A 15,611-nucleotide genomic window follows, 5' to 3' on the forward strand; every position below is an offset into this window, starting at 1 on the left:
CTCTTGTGTCCTTCAGGATTTTCAGTTGTGTCATTGAAAAGGAGACTATACAAATGTTTGACCACACAAACTCCGCCAGGCTATGGGGAGAGGTGGGGCATGGAGCGCACTGTATTTCTCATGCAAAGAATTGGCATGGATTTGAGTGCCATTTGGTGATTGTGATTCTGTATCAACCTTGTTTCGGGCCTTATACAACTGCTCAAGTATTGTCAGGTGGCCCACAACAGCAGAACAAATATTAGATAAAACAATCTTCTCCTCCACCTCCACATGAATCAGAGCTCTGTTCTTCACCACTTTTAGAACATAGAATAGTACAGCACAGGAACAGACACTTCAGCTCACAATGTCTGTGCCAAACATGATACCAAGAAAAACTAATCTTGTTTGCCTGCACATGATCCATACCGCTTCATTCCCTGCACATCTCTGTGCCTTTCTTAAGCCTTTCAAACACCAGTATGATCACAACCTCCATTACCACCTCTGACAGCACATTCCAGGCACCCACCATCCTCTGTGTATTTAAAAGAAAAATTTACTCACCGCATCTCCTTTAAAGTTTGCCCCTCTCACCTTAAAGCCTCTCGTCTTTGACATTTTCACCCTGAGATAAATGTTCTGACTGTCTACCCTATCTGTGCCTTACACATTTATATATACTTCTATCTGGTCTCCCCTTAACCTCTGGCATTCCAGAGGAAACAATTCAACCTTGCCTTGAGGCCTGATATCCCCTCACCCAGGCAGCATTCTGGTAAGCCTCTTCTGCACCCTCTCCAAAGCTTCCACATCTTTCTGCAAAGGGGCAACCAGAACTGCCAGCAATACTCTAAATACGGCTTAACCAAAGTCTTGGAGAACACCATTATGAATTTTTCACTATAATATTTAATGTCCCGACCAACATGCATTCGAGAGTCCTGACTCGAATTATCACCCATCCTTTCTTTTCCGGAGCAGCTGCCTGAGTTACACCAGCACTTCAGTATAAACCAGCATCTGCAGTTCCTTCCTACACATTCTCTGCATTCCAGTTTTTAGCCACCTTCAGCAAAAATTGTTCTCAAACCATTTGCGGAGCCAATTAAAGTAAAGGGAGCCAATTGAACAGGAATTCACTCTCGGCAGTCAAAGAATTCTTTATAATATAGGAGGTGGTGCAATAATGATTACACAATTAAATTGACAGGATGTGAACATTAATGGTCTGTTTTGGGGCATCAGCTTTTTGCTGTACTTATAAACATAATAAATGGTGAGATCCCTATCAAAATTTACTGAATGTACCAAATTAATTGGAATAATAAAAAGTTTGCATGGGAAACAGAAAATTGCAGAGGGTAATTGATAGATTAAGTGAGCAGCCAAAAACTGGTGGATAAATTCTATTAATCCAAATGATAAACCCGGCATGGGGGTGCTTCTGAGAACAAAGAGGAGCCATTGGGTGCAGTAATGAATTATTTGTAACTTTGTCGGCACCATATACTGTGCATTCAGAAAGTACTCCGACCCTTCACTTTTTCCACATTTTGTTACGTTACACCCTTATTTTAAAATGGATTAAATTATTTTTTTTATCATCAATCTACACATAATGCCCCAAAATGAAGAAGCGAAAACAGGTGTTTAGAAATTTTTGCAAAGTAATTAAAAAGAAATAACTGAAATATCACATTTACATAAGTATTCAGACCCTTTGCTATGACACTCAAAATTGAGCTTAGGTTCATCCTGTTTCCATTGATTATCCTTGAGATGTTTCTACAACTTGATTGGATTGCACCAGTGGTAAATTAAATTGATCAGACATGATTTGGAAAGGCACACACCTGTCTATATAAGATCCTACATTTGACAGTGATTATCAGAGCAAAAACCAAGCCATGAAGACGAAGGAATTGTCCGTAGACCTCCGAGACAGGATTGTGTCGAGACACATAACTGAGGAAGGGTATAAAATAATTTCTGCAGCATTGCAGGTCCTGAAGAGCACAGTGGTCTCTGTCACTCTTAAATGGAAGAACTTTGGAACCACCAGGACTCTTCATAGAGCTGGCCGCCTGGCCAAACTGAACAATCGGGGAGAAGGACCTTGGTCAGGGAGGTGATCAAGAACCCGATGGTCACTGACAGAGCTTCAGAGGTCCTCTGTGGAGATGGGAGAACCTTTCAGAAGGACAACTATACTCAAGCACTCCACCAATTATATCTGCAGCACTCCACCAATTAGGCCTTTGTGGGCAGACGGAAGCCACTGCTCAGTATGGAGTTTGCCAAAAGGATCTCTAAACTAAACTAAACACCAGTTAGAACCATTGTGAACTCCATTTCTTCAATGGGATATTTTGATAATCTGAATCTTGTACCTTGATACTCTTGAGACCGTTTGCCTTGATAGTTATTTTTTCTCTCATCTATCTTAATGCCATTTTTTTTGTTCTCCCCATTTTCTCTTCCCCCACCCCCCACCCCCCAATAATCTACCATTCACTACCGCTCAATTTACAATGCCCAGATCCTGGTCTCTGGCACTGTTAGGCATTTTTTCCACTTGCTGTGCCACTGTGCAATGAAGGCTAATTGTCATTCTTAATGTTATCCTTAATAAATAACATTGAGAAAGGGACAGATCTTTTGCGTGACTGAAGAGAGAAATTAAAATGGTGACAGCAGCGGAGTAAATTAATCAGTGCTGAAAATGGTGTGAGTATTCCAAATCCGCGGCAATAAGGAGAACTGGTAAATTAATGGGATAATTAATTGTTATTAGGTCATTAATGCTCTCCACTCTTTTTACTTTGCTCACCATTGAAGATTTACTGAATTCCAAAAGCAGCTGTCTGGGAAGCAGTAGCATTGCTTCACAATGTGGCTATGGCGTTATAACAGGTAAATACAAGCAGACATATGCACAATACAATAAACCCAATCAGAGATAATGTGATTATTAAAATCTCCAGAAAATAAATAAAATGAGGGAAAATCATAGTGGATAGCTTTTTTTCAATAATTCTTATTACGTAGATAACTCAGTAGTCATTTTTAATAATCTGTTCTGTTTTATTATTTTGTTGTAGCATTTGAGGAAAATAAACTACTTAGATTTTAGGTGCTTAAATAATTGTCGTTGCCATCCCTGTCACGACCCTTGGTTGCAGGTCATTAGGCCCTGAGGTTAATCTCCTTCTCCAGTGTGCACACGGTGTGGTTATTGTGTGGTGCATTAGCAGAATGTAAATACAAGACAATACAATACAATATCTTTTATTGTCATTGTACAAGTACAGCGAGATTGAGAATGTCACTTCAAATATCAAATATGCTATCAAATATATAAATAAATCACGGCGAAAATGAAAACAACAAAAGGGGGGGGAAAGAAAAAAGGGGGGAACAAGGTAAAGTGCAAAAAAAGGTTCATGCAGGGGTCAGTTGTGCCAGATGACCCTGGGGGCAGAGACAGATCATGGCGGGCTCTCAGCATGACCAATTCAAAGCAGCTATAGCTCTAGGGATAAAGCGTTTCTTAGTCTGGAGGTATGGGCGTAGAAGGCTTTGTAACGTCTGCCAGATGGAAGTAGACGGATGGTGGCATGGGTATGTGGTCTTTGTAGATGCTGGTGGCTTTCCTGAGGCAGCGTGCCTTGTAGATGTCCTCCAGGGCTGGCAGCTGTGGCCCCATGATCCTGTGCTCTGAGCTTTCCTGTCGGCTGCCGTGCAGCTGAGATACCACACATAGATGCCATATGTCAGTATGCTCTCTGTAGTGCAGTGGTAGAAGGTCATCAGTAGCTGTTGTGGCAGACTGACCCTTTTCAGCGTTCTCAAGAAAAACAGCTGTTTCTGTGGCTTTTTTGCTGAAGAACAGAAGCAGGAGCCCCTCAATTCTGTATGCAATTCACAAGATTAGGTCCAATCCCATCTTGACTCCAACATCACTTTCGTATTCTCTCCCCATAAGTTTCAATCCATTGTCGTTCAGATGTCCAGCAATGCCCAGCAAAATATTGTGGGCCATTGCTGCAATTGTAATGATGCCTAGGTCATTTGCACAAAATGGTTGTTGCTCCGCATGAGGGGAAATTTGCCTTGCCACCAAATCATATCCAGAGATTTGAGAGGGTTGCAAAAACCTATAGTTGTAGATATACTGGCGGGATCCCAGACTGAACTGTACAGTTTTCCCACAAAATTTTATGAACTGTGTAATGCGTGGACAATGGAATAATTTGTAACCTGTCTGTAAGGGGAAATAGCATTAGGCATACAAGCTTTACTCACACAAGGACATGACTGATTCAATTTCCAAAGTGCAATTTGACAAATGTAGAATTAGAAATGGTCCAGTTTGTGATCAGTCACTTTTCAATAGCAGGATGCTGAATGATCATGAAGAGAAACTGCTCTCATTGATGGTTGAGTAAAGAACTGAGATAGGTAGAATGAAGATGATTCACAAAGAAACTAAAAGTGAAATGAAGCCAACCTCTTCTAAGCAGTGAATGTTTGGAGTCAGGATTAAACAGGCAGAGATAGTAATAAAAGCAAATGCAATTTGAAGGGAGAGTAAAAATGATGAAAAAACTCCTAACATGCCAAGTTGCATCTGTGGAAAGAGAAACAAGTCTAATGTTTCAAGAAGAATATTACTGTTTATGTTTTGGATTTACAGTTTTGAAATTGTTCACAATTCAAGGCATCTGGATAAGTATATGAAAGGAAAGAACTTGCAGGACCATTGGGAGAGGGAAGGAAAGCCTGGATTTCCTTTCTAAAGACTTACTGTTGATTGAACAGGCTGAATGGTTTGTTCAATGATTTAAAGTGTTGGTTTTTATTTGTTGTCTAATCAGAAGCAGACATCATGAAGAAAGTGAAGCAGAACAAAGTGCTGAAGGCACTATTTCTAATACAAAAAGTGATGTATTTGCTTAGTAAACAAAAGGACACTGCTCTACAAAAAAGCCTCCTTGAGGTAAGGTCTGCTCAGACACAGAGTGATCTTTTTAATTTCTTGAAATCCACTGTTCTCTATAACATTCCCAATATAGATTTTTCAATGTTCCCCTTTAAAGACTTTCTTCGTTTAATCTGTTTTAATTTATTCATTGTGTAGGAAGGAACTGCCGATGCAGGTTTAAACCGAAGATAGACACAAAAAGCTGGAGTAACTCAGCGGAACAAGCAGCATCTCAGAAGGGAAGGAATGGGTGAGGTTTCAGGTCGAGACCCTTCTTCAGACTGAAGATGGGTCTCGACCCGAAACGTCACCCATTCCTTCCGTCCAGAGAAGCTGCCTGTCCCGCTGAGTTACTCCAGCTTTTTGTATCTATCTTCTCTTTAATTTATTCATTGATGAGGTGTGGGCTATTTGATATCTCATGCAAGAGGTCGTAACACGTATAAGTGTCATGTTGATGCTTTGCCACTGACCGTACAAGAGCTGGCTGCTCTTGAAAAGGAGGCGCAGTCCTCTTTCTTACAGTTTGGCTTTCTGCCCAACCATTTGTTCAAGCGCTTTTGATTGCAACATGCGCCTTAATTTAGTTCAACAAAGAAGCTGACAAGTTACTAAAGAACCGTCTCTCCATGCACCTTTTTGTATTCTAACTAGTCCAATTTCACTTCTTCACAAAGACGTTTAATATCATACCTAATATAATCTCATTTATTTATCATGCTATATACCCTTTAATACCGTCCTCACACTCCATATCCTTTAATGTCTCATCCAGTCTAATTTTACTCTCAAGGTTTAACAGGAACCTGAAGGATATATATATATATTTTGTCCAGAAGGCTACAAGGCACTAGATGGAAGATGAGGTGTTGATCCTCAGAATTACATTGGGTCTCACTGTAACATTGCAGGATACCATAAATGAAGAGATTAGAGTGGGAGTGAGATTGTGATTTAAAGTGGGAGGCATGTGAAGCTCAGTGTTATTCCTGTAGACTGAGTGCAGGTGCTCCACAAAATAATCGCCTAATGTGCATGGAATTGCTCCAGTGTGGAGCAGGGTACATTGTGAACACAGAATTCAATATCCTGGATTGGATAACGTGGATAGAATATTTTGGACTCCTGGATAGTGGGAAGATAGCAGGTAAACGTCAGGTGAGGAATTCAGAGAATCCAATGGAGGAGGCAGGTAGAGGGGAAGTATTATTGAGATTATCCTGGATATCTGTGGGCTTGCAGTAGATGGTGGGTGATTGACCTATCCCCTGAGATGGAGGCGGAAAAATCTTGAAACAGAAGGTAAGAGTCAGGAAAGAGTCATGTGATCGGAAGAACAAGGTAGAAATTGGCTGTAAAAGTGATGACGAATTTAAGTTCTGAAAATTGCAAGAAGCAACACTGATGCAGAGCTCAGTTAAGGAGAAGGAGTTGAGCAAGTGGGCTTGAGTAGAACTGAAACAAAGACTATTCCACATTTCCCACAGAAATGCAAGCAGAGCTTGAGTCTGTGTGAGTGCCCCATAGATACATCTTTCATCTGGAAGGTACTCCTGATTTTCTGTTTTAAAAAAAAAATTAGTATATTGGATTTTTTTTGCAATCAATTGCAAGCAATTTGCATGTAAGCAAATATGATCATTAGGTGTGAGACAGGATCTGTGATGGTGTCATAATGACAGAGTTTTCTAATTTGTTTGGAACTAATTTTCCAAGACACATGTGCTGACAATGCTTTAAATAATTGGATTGAAGTATTAATAGCAAAATAGAGAAATGCATTTGGACTTTCCACATGGTGCCTCTAACTATTCCACCTTAAGTTAATTGAAAACCTGGGGAATACTATTCATGTCCCTAAACAGATTGCGTGCCCAAAGATAAGGAGATATGTTCATACGTTCTCGCAGCAGAATTAGACTACTCTGCCATTCAATCATGGCTGATCTATCTTTCCCTCTCGACCCCATTCTCATGTCTTCTCGCCTTTACCCTCACACCCTTACTAATCAAGAACTTGTCGATCTCCTAGTTGGGACTCAAAGAATTCCTGAGGAAAATATTGCCAGTGAGCATCTGTATACTGCTGCTTTATTATGTTAATTTAAAGATATAATTTAAACCAAACGTCCAAAAATCATTATAAATCCTATGACGCACTAACCTGTTTATCATCATTATTCATAATTGTTTTAAATGATTTCTGAAGTCTTAAAGGAAAATACTTTCTTTTGTAGGAAATTGTGACTCTGCTAAAGAAAACAGAAGCTGAGGAGAGGAACCTATATTTGTTAAATACACAACTGGATTCTTCAGATAAAGATAATCTTGATGTTGTACCACCTCCCATGCTAGTCTCCAGAACACTTAATTCAATGACATTCAAGCCAGCGCCTTTCGTTTCATCTAAAAAGGTTGACACATTTTTAAACATTTTTTTAAGATTGTGTCCTGATTATAATATATTATTAGTTGAAAAAAGGATATCATAGAGTAATTGTGTGATTTTATAATAATTTTGATTGCATTCTAGCACCCTTTGAGTTTGATCAAAGGGGATAAAATGATTAAAAAAACATAACCATAAGCGTACTTTTTGTTACTTTAGTTATTTTAATTGTAATTCATAACTACAGAAATTAGTTACATAGTTTTGAAATAGGTGGATTAGATATCTAGGGGAGGTAGGTCACTCTGCTGTGTTCTGGAAACCTCAAACTCCATGAATCATTTATGCTTTAATGTTTTACTGTTGAATAAAAGCTGGAATAGTTTATAAGGAAGAATGACTGTAGTTGACACAACATTTTGTAATTTCAGATGACTAATTCTTGCAGTGTTCTATGGAAGTTATCATATATAGATCAGGGGTACTTGTCAGCATACTTTTAGGAGTGAAAGGATGATCTTGTTCAAATTGTAATTATTTTGAATAAATGAGACTCAATACATTTTGGTATTGGCTTACTGTTGTCACATTCCGAGATGCTGTGATAAACCTGTTTGCATTCTATCCAATCAAATCATACTCGACATGATACAATCACGCCCTACACATGGACAAAAGGTAGTGCAAAGAGAAAAGTACCAGAATGCAGAATATAATTCTGCTTCCCCAATTGTCAAAAATATTAGAAAAATTATTTGTACAAAGACTTGAAAACTTTATTGATAAACATAACATGCTAAGTGATCACCAGTATGGATTTCGAGCTAACCTCACTAGCGCTAATGGAACTAGTAGAGAATATTTCAACTGCAATTGATAATAAAGAATATACTGTGGGAGTATTTATAGATCCCAAAAAAGCATTTGATACCATAGATCGTGGTTTGGAGGAGTTACATACTCCTGGTTGAGAAGCTATCTTGAAAACAGATATCAGTATGTTCAAGTAAATAATTTTGATTCAGAACTTATGAAGGTTACCTGTGGGGTTCCGCAAGGCTCGGTGCTGGGTTCAAAGCAATTTTTACTCTATATAAATGATATTTGTAAGGTGTCAAATTTGTTACATTTAGTTATATTTGTGGATGACACAAATTTATTTTGTTCAAGAAAAAACATGCAGCAACTTTTGGACACAGTTAAAGGGGAATTGGAAACCCTAAAGAAGTGGTTTGATACTAATAAATTGTCATTAATTCTAAGTAAAACACAATTTATTGTGTTTGGAAATTGAAAAATAAATTTGGAGGTAACACTTATGATTAATGATCTAGAAATTGAAAGTGTGTATGAAAATAAATTCTAGGGAGTGATAATAGATCATAAACTCTGTTGAAAACCTCACATAAAACATATCAAATCAAAACTGTCTAAATCCATTGCAATACTGCACAAAAACTAAGGCCATCTTGAATCAAAATTCACTATTTACTTTATATTGCTCATTCATTATTCCATATATGACATACTGTGTGGAAGTATGGGGAAACACCTACAAAACTAGCACTAATTCAATCTTTATATTGCAAAAAAGAGTGATAAGAATTGTCAATAAGGCTAGTTAAAATGACTCAACCAACCCCCATTATTTATGAAATCATATGCCCTAAACTTTATGGACCTACGAGAGTTTAATACTCTACAAATAATGTTTAGAGCAAAAGAAAGAACACTTCCTGACTGTATCCAAGGTTTGTTTCCAGTAAGGGAGAGCAGGTATCCACTCAGGGGAAATTATATGTTTGAAAAAAAAGAGGGTAAGGACAAATGTGAAAAATAGATGTTAAAGGGGTCAATTTATGGAATAGTTGCAACAATGAATTAAAAGAGTAGTAATGTGTAAATTCAAGAAAACGTTTAAAAATATTATATTTGAAAGATACAAAATATGTGATTGGCACTGAGAAATGACTGACATGACAGAAATTATGGTTCTTGACTATATTTGTGTTTCTTTCTATGCCTTGTTTATCTGCTTCTGACTTATGATGCGTTTTTTAAATTATATTTTGTTAAGTATTAAGGGTAGGCACAATAAGCTTTGGCTTCTGCCTACCCTTTGTTTCGGTCAGAAAACATATGTGATTATATTGTTTTATTTTTGATACAATGATTTTGTGCTATTTAACTTTCACAACTGTATGGTCAATCTATTGTATTGTATTGACCAGAAAAATAAAAAATAAATAAAATGATGTTACAACTTTATAACGTTCCAGCTTACATAGAAACAGAAAAAGGAGGAGGCCATTCGGCCCTTCGAGCCAGCCATTCATTGTGATCATGGCTGACCATCCACAATCAGTAACCCGTGGCTGCCTTCTCCCCATCTCCCTTGATTCCACTAGCCCCTGGAGCTCCATCTAACTCTCTCTTAAATCCATCCAGTGATTTGGCTTCCACTGCCCTCTGTGGCAGAGAATTCCACACAGACCATACAAATTCACAACTCACTGGGTGAAAAAGTTCCTTCTCACCTCAGTTTTAAATGGCCTCCCCTTAATTCTAAGACTGTGGCCCCTGGTTCTGGACTCGCCCAACATTGGGAACATTTTTCCTACATCTAGCTTGTCCAGTCCTTTTATAATTTTATTTGTCTCTATAAGATCCCCTCTCATCCTTCTAAACTCCAGTGAATACAAGCCTAGTCTTTTCAATCTTTCCTCATATGACAGTCCTGCCATCCCAGGGATCAATCTCGTGAACCTATGCTGCGCTGCCTCAATTACAAGGATGTCCTTCCTCAAATTAGGAGACCAAAACTGTACACAATACTCCAGATGTGGTCTTACCAGGGCCCTATACAACTGCAGAAGAATCTCCTTACTCCTGTACAGAAATCCTCTCGTTATGAATGGCACATGCCATTAGCTTTCTTCACTGCCTGCTGTAGCTGCACGCCAAATTTCAGTGACTGGTGTACAAGGACACTTAGGTCTCGCTGCACTTCCCCCTTACCTAACCTGACACCATTGAGATAATAATCTGCGTCCTTGTTGTTGCCGCCAAAGTGGATAATCTCACATTTATCTATATTATACTGCATCTGCCACGCATCTGCCCACTCACTCAATCTGTCCAGGTCACCCTGCAACCTCCTAACATCCTCTTTGCAGTTTACACTACCACCCAGCTTTGTGTCTTCCGCAAACTTGCTAGTGTTACTTCTAATTCCTTCATCCAAATCATTAATATATATGGTAAACAGTCGCGGCCCCAACACCGAGCCTTGCGGCACTCCACTCGCCACTGCCTGCCATTCTGAAAAGGACCCATTTACTCCTACTCTTTGCTTCCTGTCTGCCAACCAATTCTCTATCCATGTCAACACCCTACCCCCAATTCCATGTGCTCTAATTTTGCTCACCAATCTCCCATGTGGGACCTTATCAAAGGAACGGGAGCAAGTCTGAGGACAAAACCTCAAGAAAGCTCTGTGAGATGGTGTTAGATAACTTAGCCGCATGCCAAACACTTTCATCCAGATTTTTATATTTTGGTATTGTTTTTTTTTTAATACAGATTTTTTATTTATTTTTAAATAACTGCTGAATTGAACATAATGGACATTGAACATTCTGAAGTGTCCTGCCTAATTATATCAAAATCCAAAACCACTGACTAGGCATTTGGGAAGATTGATGTGAATGTGATCTCGTTGTTGAAGGAATTTTTGATGCAGTGTTCTGTGCAATAGACAATAGACAATAGACAATAGACAATAGACAATAGGTGCAGGAGTAGGCCATTCAGCCCTTCGAGCCAGCACCGCCATTCAATGCGATCATGGCTGATCACTATCAATCAGTACCCCGTTCCTGCCTTCTCCCCATACCCCCTCACTCCGCTATCCTTAAGAGCTCTATCCAGCTCTCTCTTGAAAGCATCCAACGAACTGGCCTCCACTGCCTTCTGAGGCAGAGAATTCCACACCTTCACCACCCTCTGACTGAAAAAGTTCTTCCTCATCTCCGTTCTAAATGGCCTACCCCTTATTCTCAAACTGTGGCCCCTTGTTCTGGACTCCCCCAACATTGGGAACATGTTATCTGCCTCTAATGTGTCCAATCCCCTAATTATCTTATATGTTTCAATAAGATCCCCCCTCATCCTTCTAGGGTGCAATGGCCATTCAACCTTATTCAACCACATTCTTGTGCTGACTGTTTAGCACGCAACAAAATCTTTTCACTGTACCTCACTACACGTGACAATAAACTAAACTGAACTCTTTGTGAAACTCTATTATCTAGTTTTATGTTGTGGCAGTGCAATGCTATGTAGCAAGTCCAATAGCTTGGAATCACAACTTAATTATTGATTGTATGTTTACATTTCTAAGTATTGAAAGAAAACATTTTCTTTCTTTTTATTGAGGTTTGCTGGTATCAGATATTTGGTCGAAGTGCAACAGGATCAATTTTTAAAGTCAGGCTGATGGATTTACACCTTCACGGTACAGGACGAGAGGTACATAGCAAAAGCATGGGTGATCATGCTATGCCCGCGAGTCATGCAATTTCCACTTATTCATTTTTATTATCCTTTTTGATGATCTATATTTTATTTGCTAAATTGTGTGAAACAATATAGTGTTAAATATTGCAAAATACATTTTCCTTTTATCAAAAGGTGCCCGCCTCTGAAGAGTGTTTACTGGAGGTAAAAGGCCTCAAACCTAATGAATACTACATTTTTGCTGTCGCTGGTTATTCAAAAGATGGAAAAATCATTGGGAAAGGAATCGGAGAGACCACTAAGCCAATTCTAGCATATCATCCACTTCCCCTTTTTACCACATGGTCCCACCTTTGCAAGGTAAAACTTCTCTCTTAGCCGAATGCGGGTGACTTTCTTTAGTATTATTATTATTATAGATAAATGGTAACATTATAGCACTTCACTTTAGCCCTCTCTCTAATATTTCATTGCTATTGAAGTTATTTGGGGTCATAAGTGATAAGAGCATAATAAGGCCATTTGGCCTATCAAGTCTACTCTGCCATTCAATCATGGCTGATCTATCTCTCCCTCCTAACCCCATTCTCTTGCCTTCTCCCCATAACCATTGATAGCCATACTAATCAAAAATCTATCTATCTCTGCCTTCAAACTGTCCATTGACGGCCTCCACAGGGATGGAGGAGGTGAATTGAACAATGGTCTGCTAATCACGATCAATTATTTTGTACTATTGCACAATATCAAAATATATTTGAATAAAATTATTGCCTGATCACGGAAATAGGCCCTTTGGTCCACCTAGTCCATGTAAAACCATCAAGTAACCATCTAATGGCAAGAATGCCATTTACTTCTACTCGGTCCACAGCTTTGAATGCCTTGCTGATTCAGGCGCTTAATTAAATATTGTGAGAGTACTTGCCTCCACCACTCGGTGTGTTCCAGATTCCAACCATTCTCTGCTTCCTCCTCCGACCCCCTTTAAATCTCACAGCATCTACGGCTGCGACTCGCCTTAGGCTCGGCCCGCTGCAGATCGTCCGGCGTGGCCTGCAACCACAACAACCTGACCGCGGGAGAGGACAGCAGGAGAAGGGAAAAGACATTGTGGCCTTCCATCACAGTGAGGAGAGGACTGGAGGAGACTCACTGTGATGGATGTTTTCTTAATGGATGTTTCTTTTGTGTGTTTTGGGAGTTGTGTAATTTTAATGCCTATTTTGATGCTTTTGTTGTTGGACTGTGGGTGACTGAATTTTGTCCAATTTGGATGACAATAAAGCTATCTTGAATCTTGAATCTCTTGAATCTTGAACATAGTTTTAGACATCCAAAGAAGCTTTTTCCATCCTATATTATTCTATGACTATATAACTCTGCAAAGAGGAACGTCTTCATACCACATATCTGATCTGTGTCCCTCATGATTATGTCTCTCAATTTGGTAAACCTTTCAAATATTGCTAAATTTACACCAACATGATATAAGTATGCTGCATGCAATTAATTGAGAGTATTTTTACATTGCTCATAAGAGTATAATCATGCAATTTTGAGAGTTCTAACAGGCAATTATTTTATTTAGGCTGCATATCAGTTGGGACATTATCCAGTGGCAAAGGTTGCTTTCTCAGTGCTGTGGGATCACTTTGTCTCAGACGTATCTTCACTTAGACCGGATCCATGGTATAAATCTAATAAAACTGAATGGCAGATCACTCAGAAAAGGTACAACTTTGCAAATTCCTTTATTGTTTCTTCATTGCATCTCGTTAAATTTAAGGTGTATTTTAGTGTCATTTGCCTTCTTTAGAGGCATTATTTTGTTAACTCATCCAAAGCTGTAAGATTTTAAACCAAATAAATGTACCCACTTCTAAATATCTGTGTAAAAATTCTGGATAGTGTAGGAAAATTTTAAACCATGCTCTTAAATATACTTGGACTATCTCCGACATCTCCCTACCGTTTCTGGACCTCACCATCTCCATCACAGGAGATATACTAGTGACTGACATCTACTATAAACCCACTGACTCGTACAGCTATCTGGACTACACTTCTTCCCACCGTGTTTCCTGCACAAATTCTATCCCCTACTACCAATTCCTCCGTCTACGCCGCATCTGTGCCCGGGGTGAGGTGTTTCACACTAGGGCATCAGAGATGTCCTCATTCGTCAGGAAACGGGGCTTCCCCTCTTCCATTATAGATGAGGCTCTCACTAGGGCTTCTTCTACATCCCGCAGCTCTGCTCTTGCTCCCCCTCCCCTCATTTGTAACAAGGACAGAATCCCCCTCATTCTCACCTTCCACCCCACCAACCAGCGTATCCAACTAATCATCCGCCAACATTTCCGTCACCTACAACGGGACCCCACTACTGGCCACATCTTCCCATCCCCTCCCCTTTCTGCGTTCCGCAGAGACCGCTCCCTCCGTAACTCCCTGGTCCACTCGTCCCTTCCTACCCAAACCACCCCATCCCCGGGCACTTTCCCCTGCAACAGCAGGAGATGCAACACCTGTCCCTTTACCCCCCCCCTCAATTCCATCCAAGGACCAACAGTCTTTCCAGGTGAGACAGAGGTTCACCTGCACCTCCTCCAACCTTATCTATTGTATCCACTGCTCTAGATGTCATCTTCTTTACATCGGCGAAACCAAACGCAGGCTCGGCGATCGTTTTGCTCAACACCTTCGCTCAGTCCGCCTTAACCAACCTGATCTCCCGGTGGCCGAGCACTTCAACTCCCCCTCCCACTCCCAGTCTGACCTTTCTGTCATGGGCCTCCTCCAGTGCCATAGTGAGTCCCACCGGAAATTGGAGGAACAGCACCTCATATTTCGCTTGGGCAGCTTGCAGCCCAGCGGTATGAACATCGACTTCTCCAACTTTAGATAGTTCCTATGTCCCTCTCTTCCCCTCCCCCTTCCTCTATCTTCCTGTCTCCACCTATATCCTTCCTTTGTCCCGCCCCCCTGACATCAGTCTGAAGAAGGGTCTCGACCCGAAACGTCACCCATTCCTTCTCTCCCGAGATGCTGCCTGACCCGCTGAGTTACTCCAGCATTTTGTGTCTACCTGAGATTTTAACCAGCATCTGCAGTTTTTTTCCTATGCAGTAAAATGACCCAGGTACTAAATATTAGGAGTACTTTTCCTGATAGATGGCATCGTGCTCCAGTGGCTAGTATTTCTGTCTCACAACCTCAGTAACCTCGGTATGATCCTGCCTTTGTGGACTTCACATGTTCTCCCCTTGACCATATGGTTTTCCCGATTTGCTTGAGTTTTGTCTGATATCCTCAAAGACGTGCAGGTTGGCCAGTTAATTGGCTACTCTGAATTGCCCCTGGTGTGGGTGTTTATTTTATAAAATAAAATGTGGGGAGGGGGGAGGGGAGGGAAGGGGCGAGTGGGGGTGGGGGGAGGAGCGAGTAGGGATGGAGTAGTGGGGGGGGAGTAGGGGTGGCGTGAGAGGAGGGGGAAGTGGGGGTGGGGTAGGGGGGGATGGAGTGGGGGGGGAATATAAGGAGGATTGAGTGGGGGGGGTTTGTGAGGGTGCTCGACCAATACAGGAGAGGCTTTGGCTCCACAGCTCGCTCTGGCTGCAGCGCTGGCACCACAGGGCTGAGGTGAGTGGCACCCTCTCCCCTTCTGTGTACGAGGAATGGGCCCAACGGGTCCACTTGGTCTAGTATTCCTCTAAACTTTACCTATCCATG

At 40.6% G+C, this 15,611-nt stretch overlaps 1 protein-coding gene across 1 annotated transcript in view; it reads left to right on the forward strand.

The window, feature by feature from the left end:
* The window catches only part of cfap54 (cilia and flagella associated 54), a 300,159-nt gene that overhangs the window by 83,623 nt on the left and 200,925 nt on the right, over positions 1–15,611 (forward strand). The window contains exons 19-24 of the mRNA XM_078420057.1: positions 2,824–2,898; positions 4,863–4,984; positions 7,207–7,383; positions 11,796–11,888; positions 12,051–12,236; positions 13,468–13,610. Of these exons, the coding sequence (XP_078276183.1) occupies positions 2,824–2,898; positions 4,863–4,984; positions 7,207–7,383; positions 11,796–11,888; positions 12,051–12,236; positions 13,468–13,610 (796 nt within the window). The remainder of the gene's footprint in view (positions 1–2,823; positions 2,899–4,862; positions 4,985–7,206; positions 7,384–11,795; positions 11,889–12,050; positions 12,237–13,467; positions 13,611–15,611) is intronic.

Source organism: Rhinoraja longicauda, chromosome 23, assembly GCF_053455715.1.
Source record: "Rhinoraja longicauda isolate Sanriku21f chromosome 23, sRhiLon1.1, whole genome shotgun sequence".
Classification (NCBI taxonomy): Eukaryota; Metazoa; Chordata; class Chondrichthyes; order Rajiformes; family Arhynchobatidae; genus Rhinoraja; species Rhinoraja longicauda.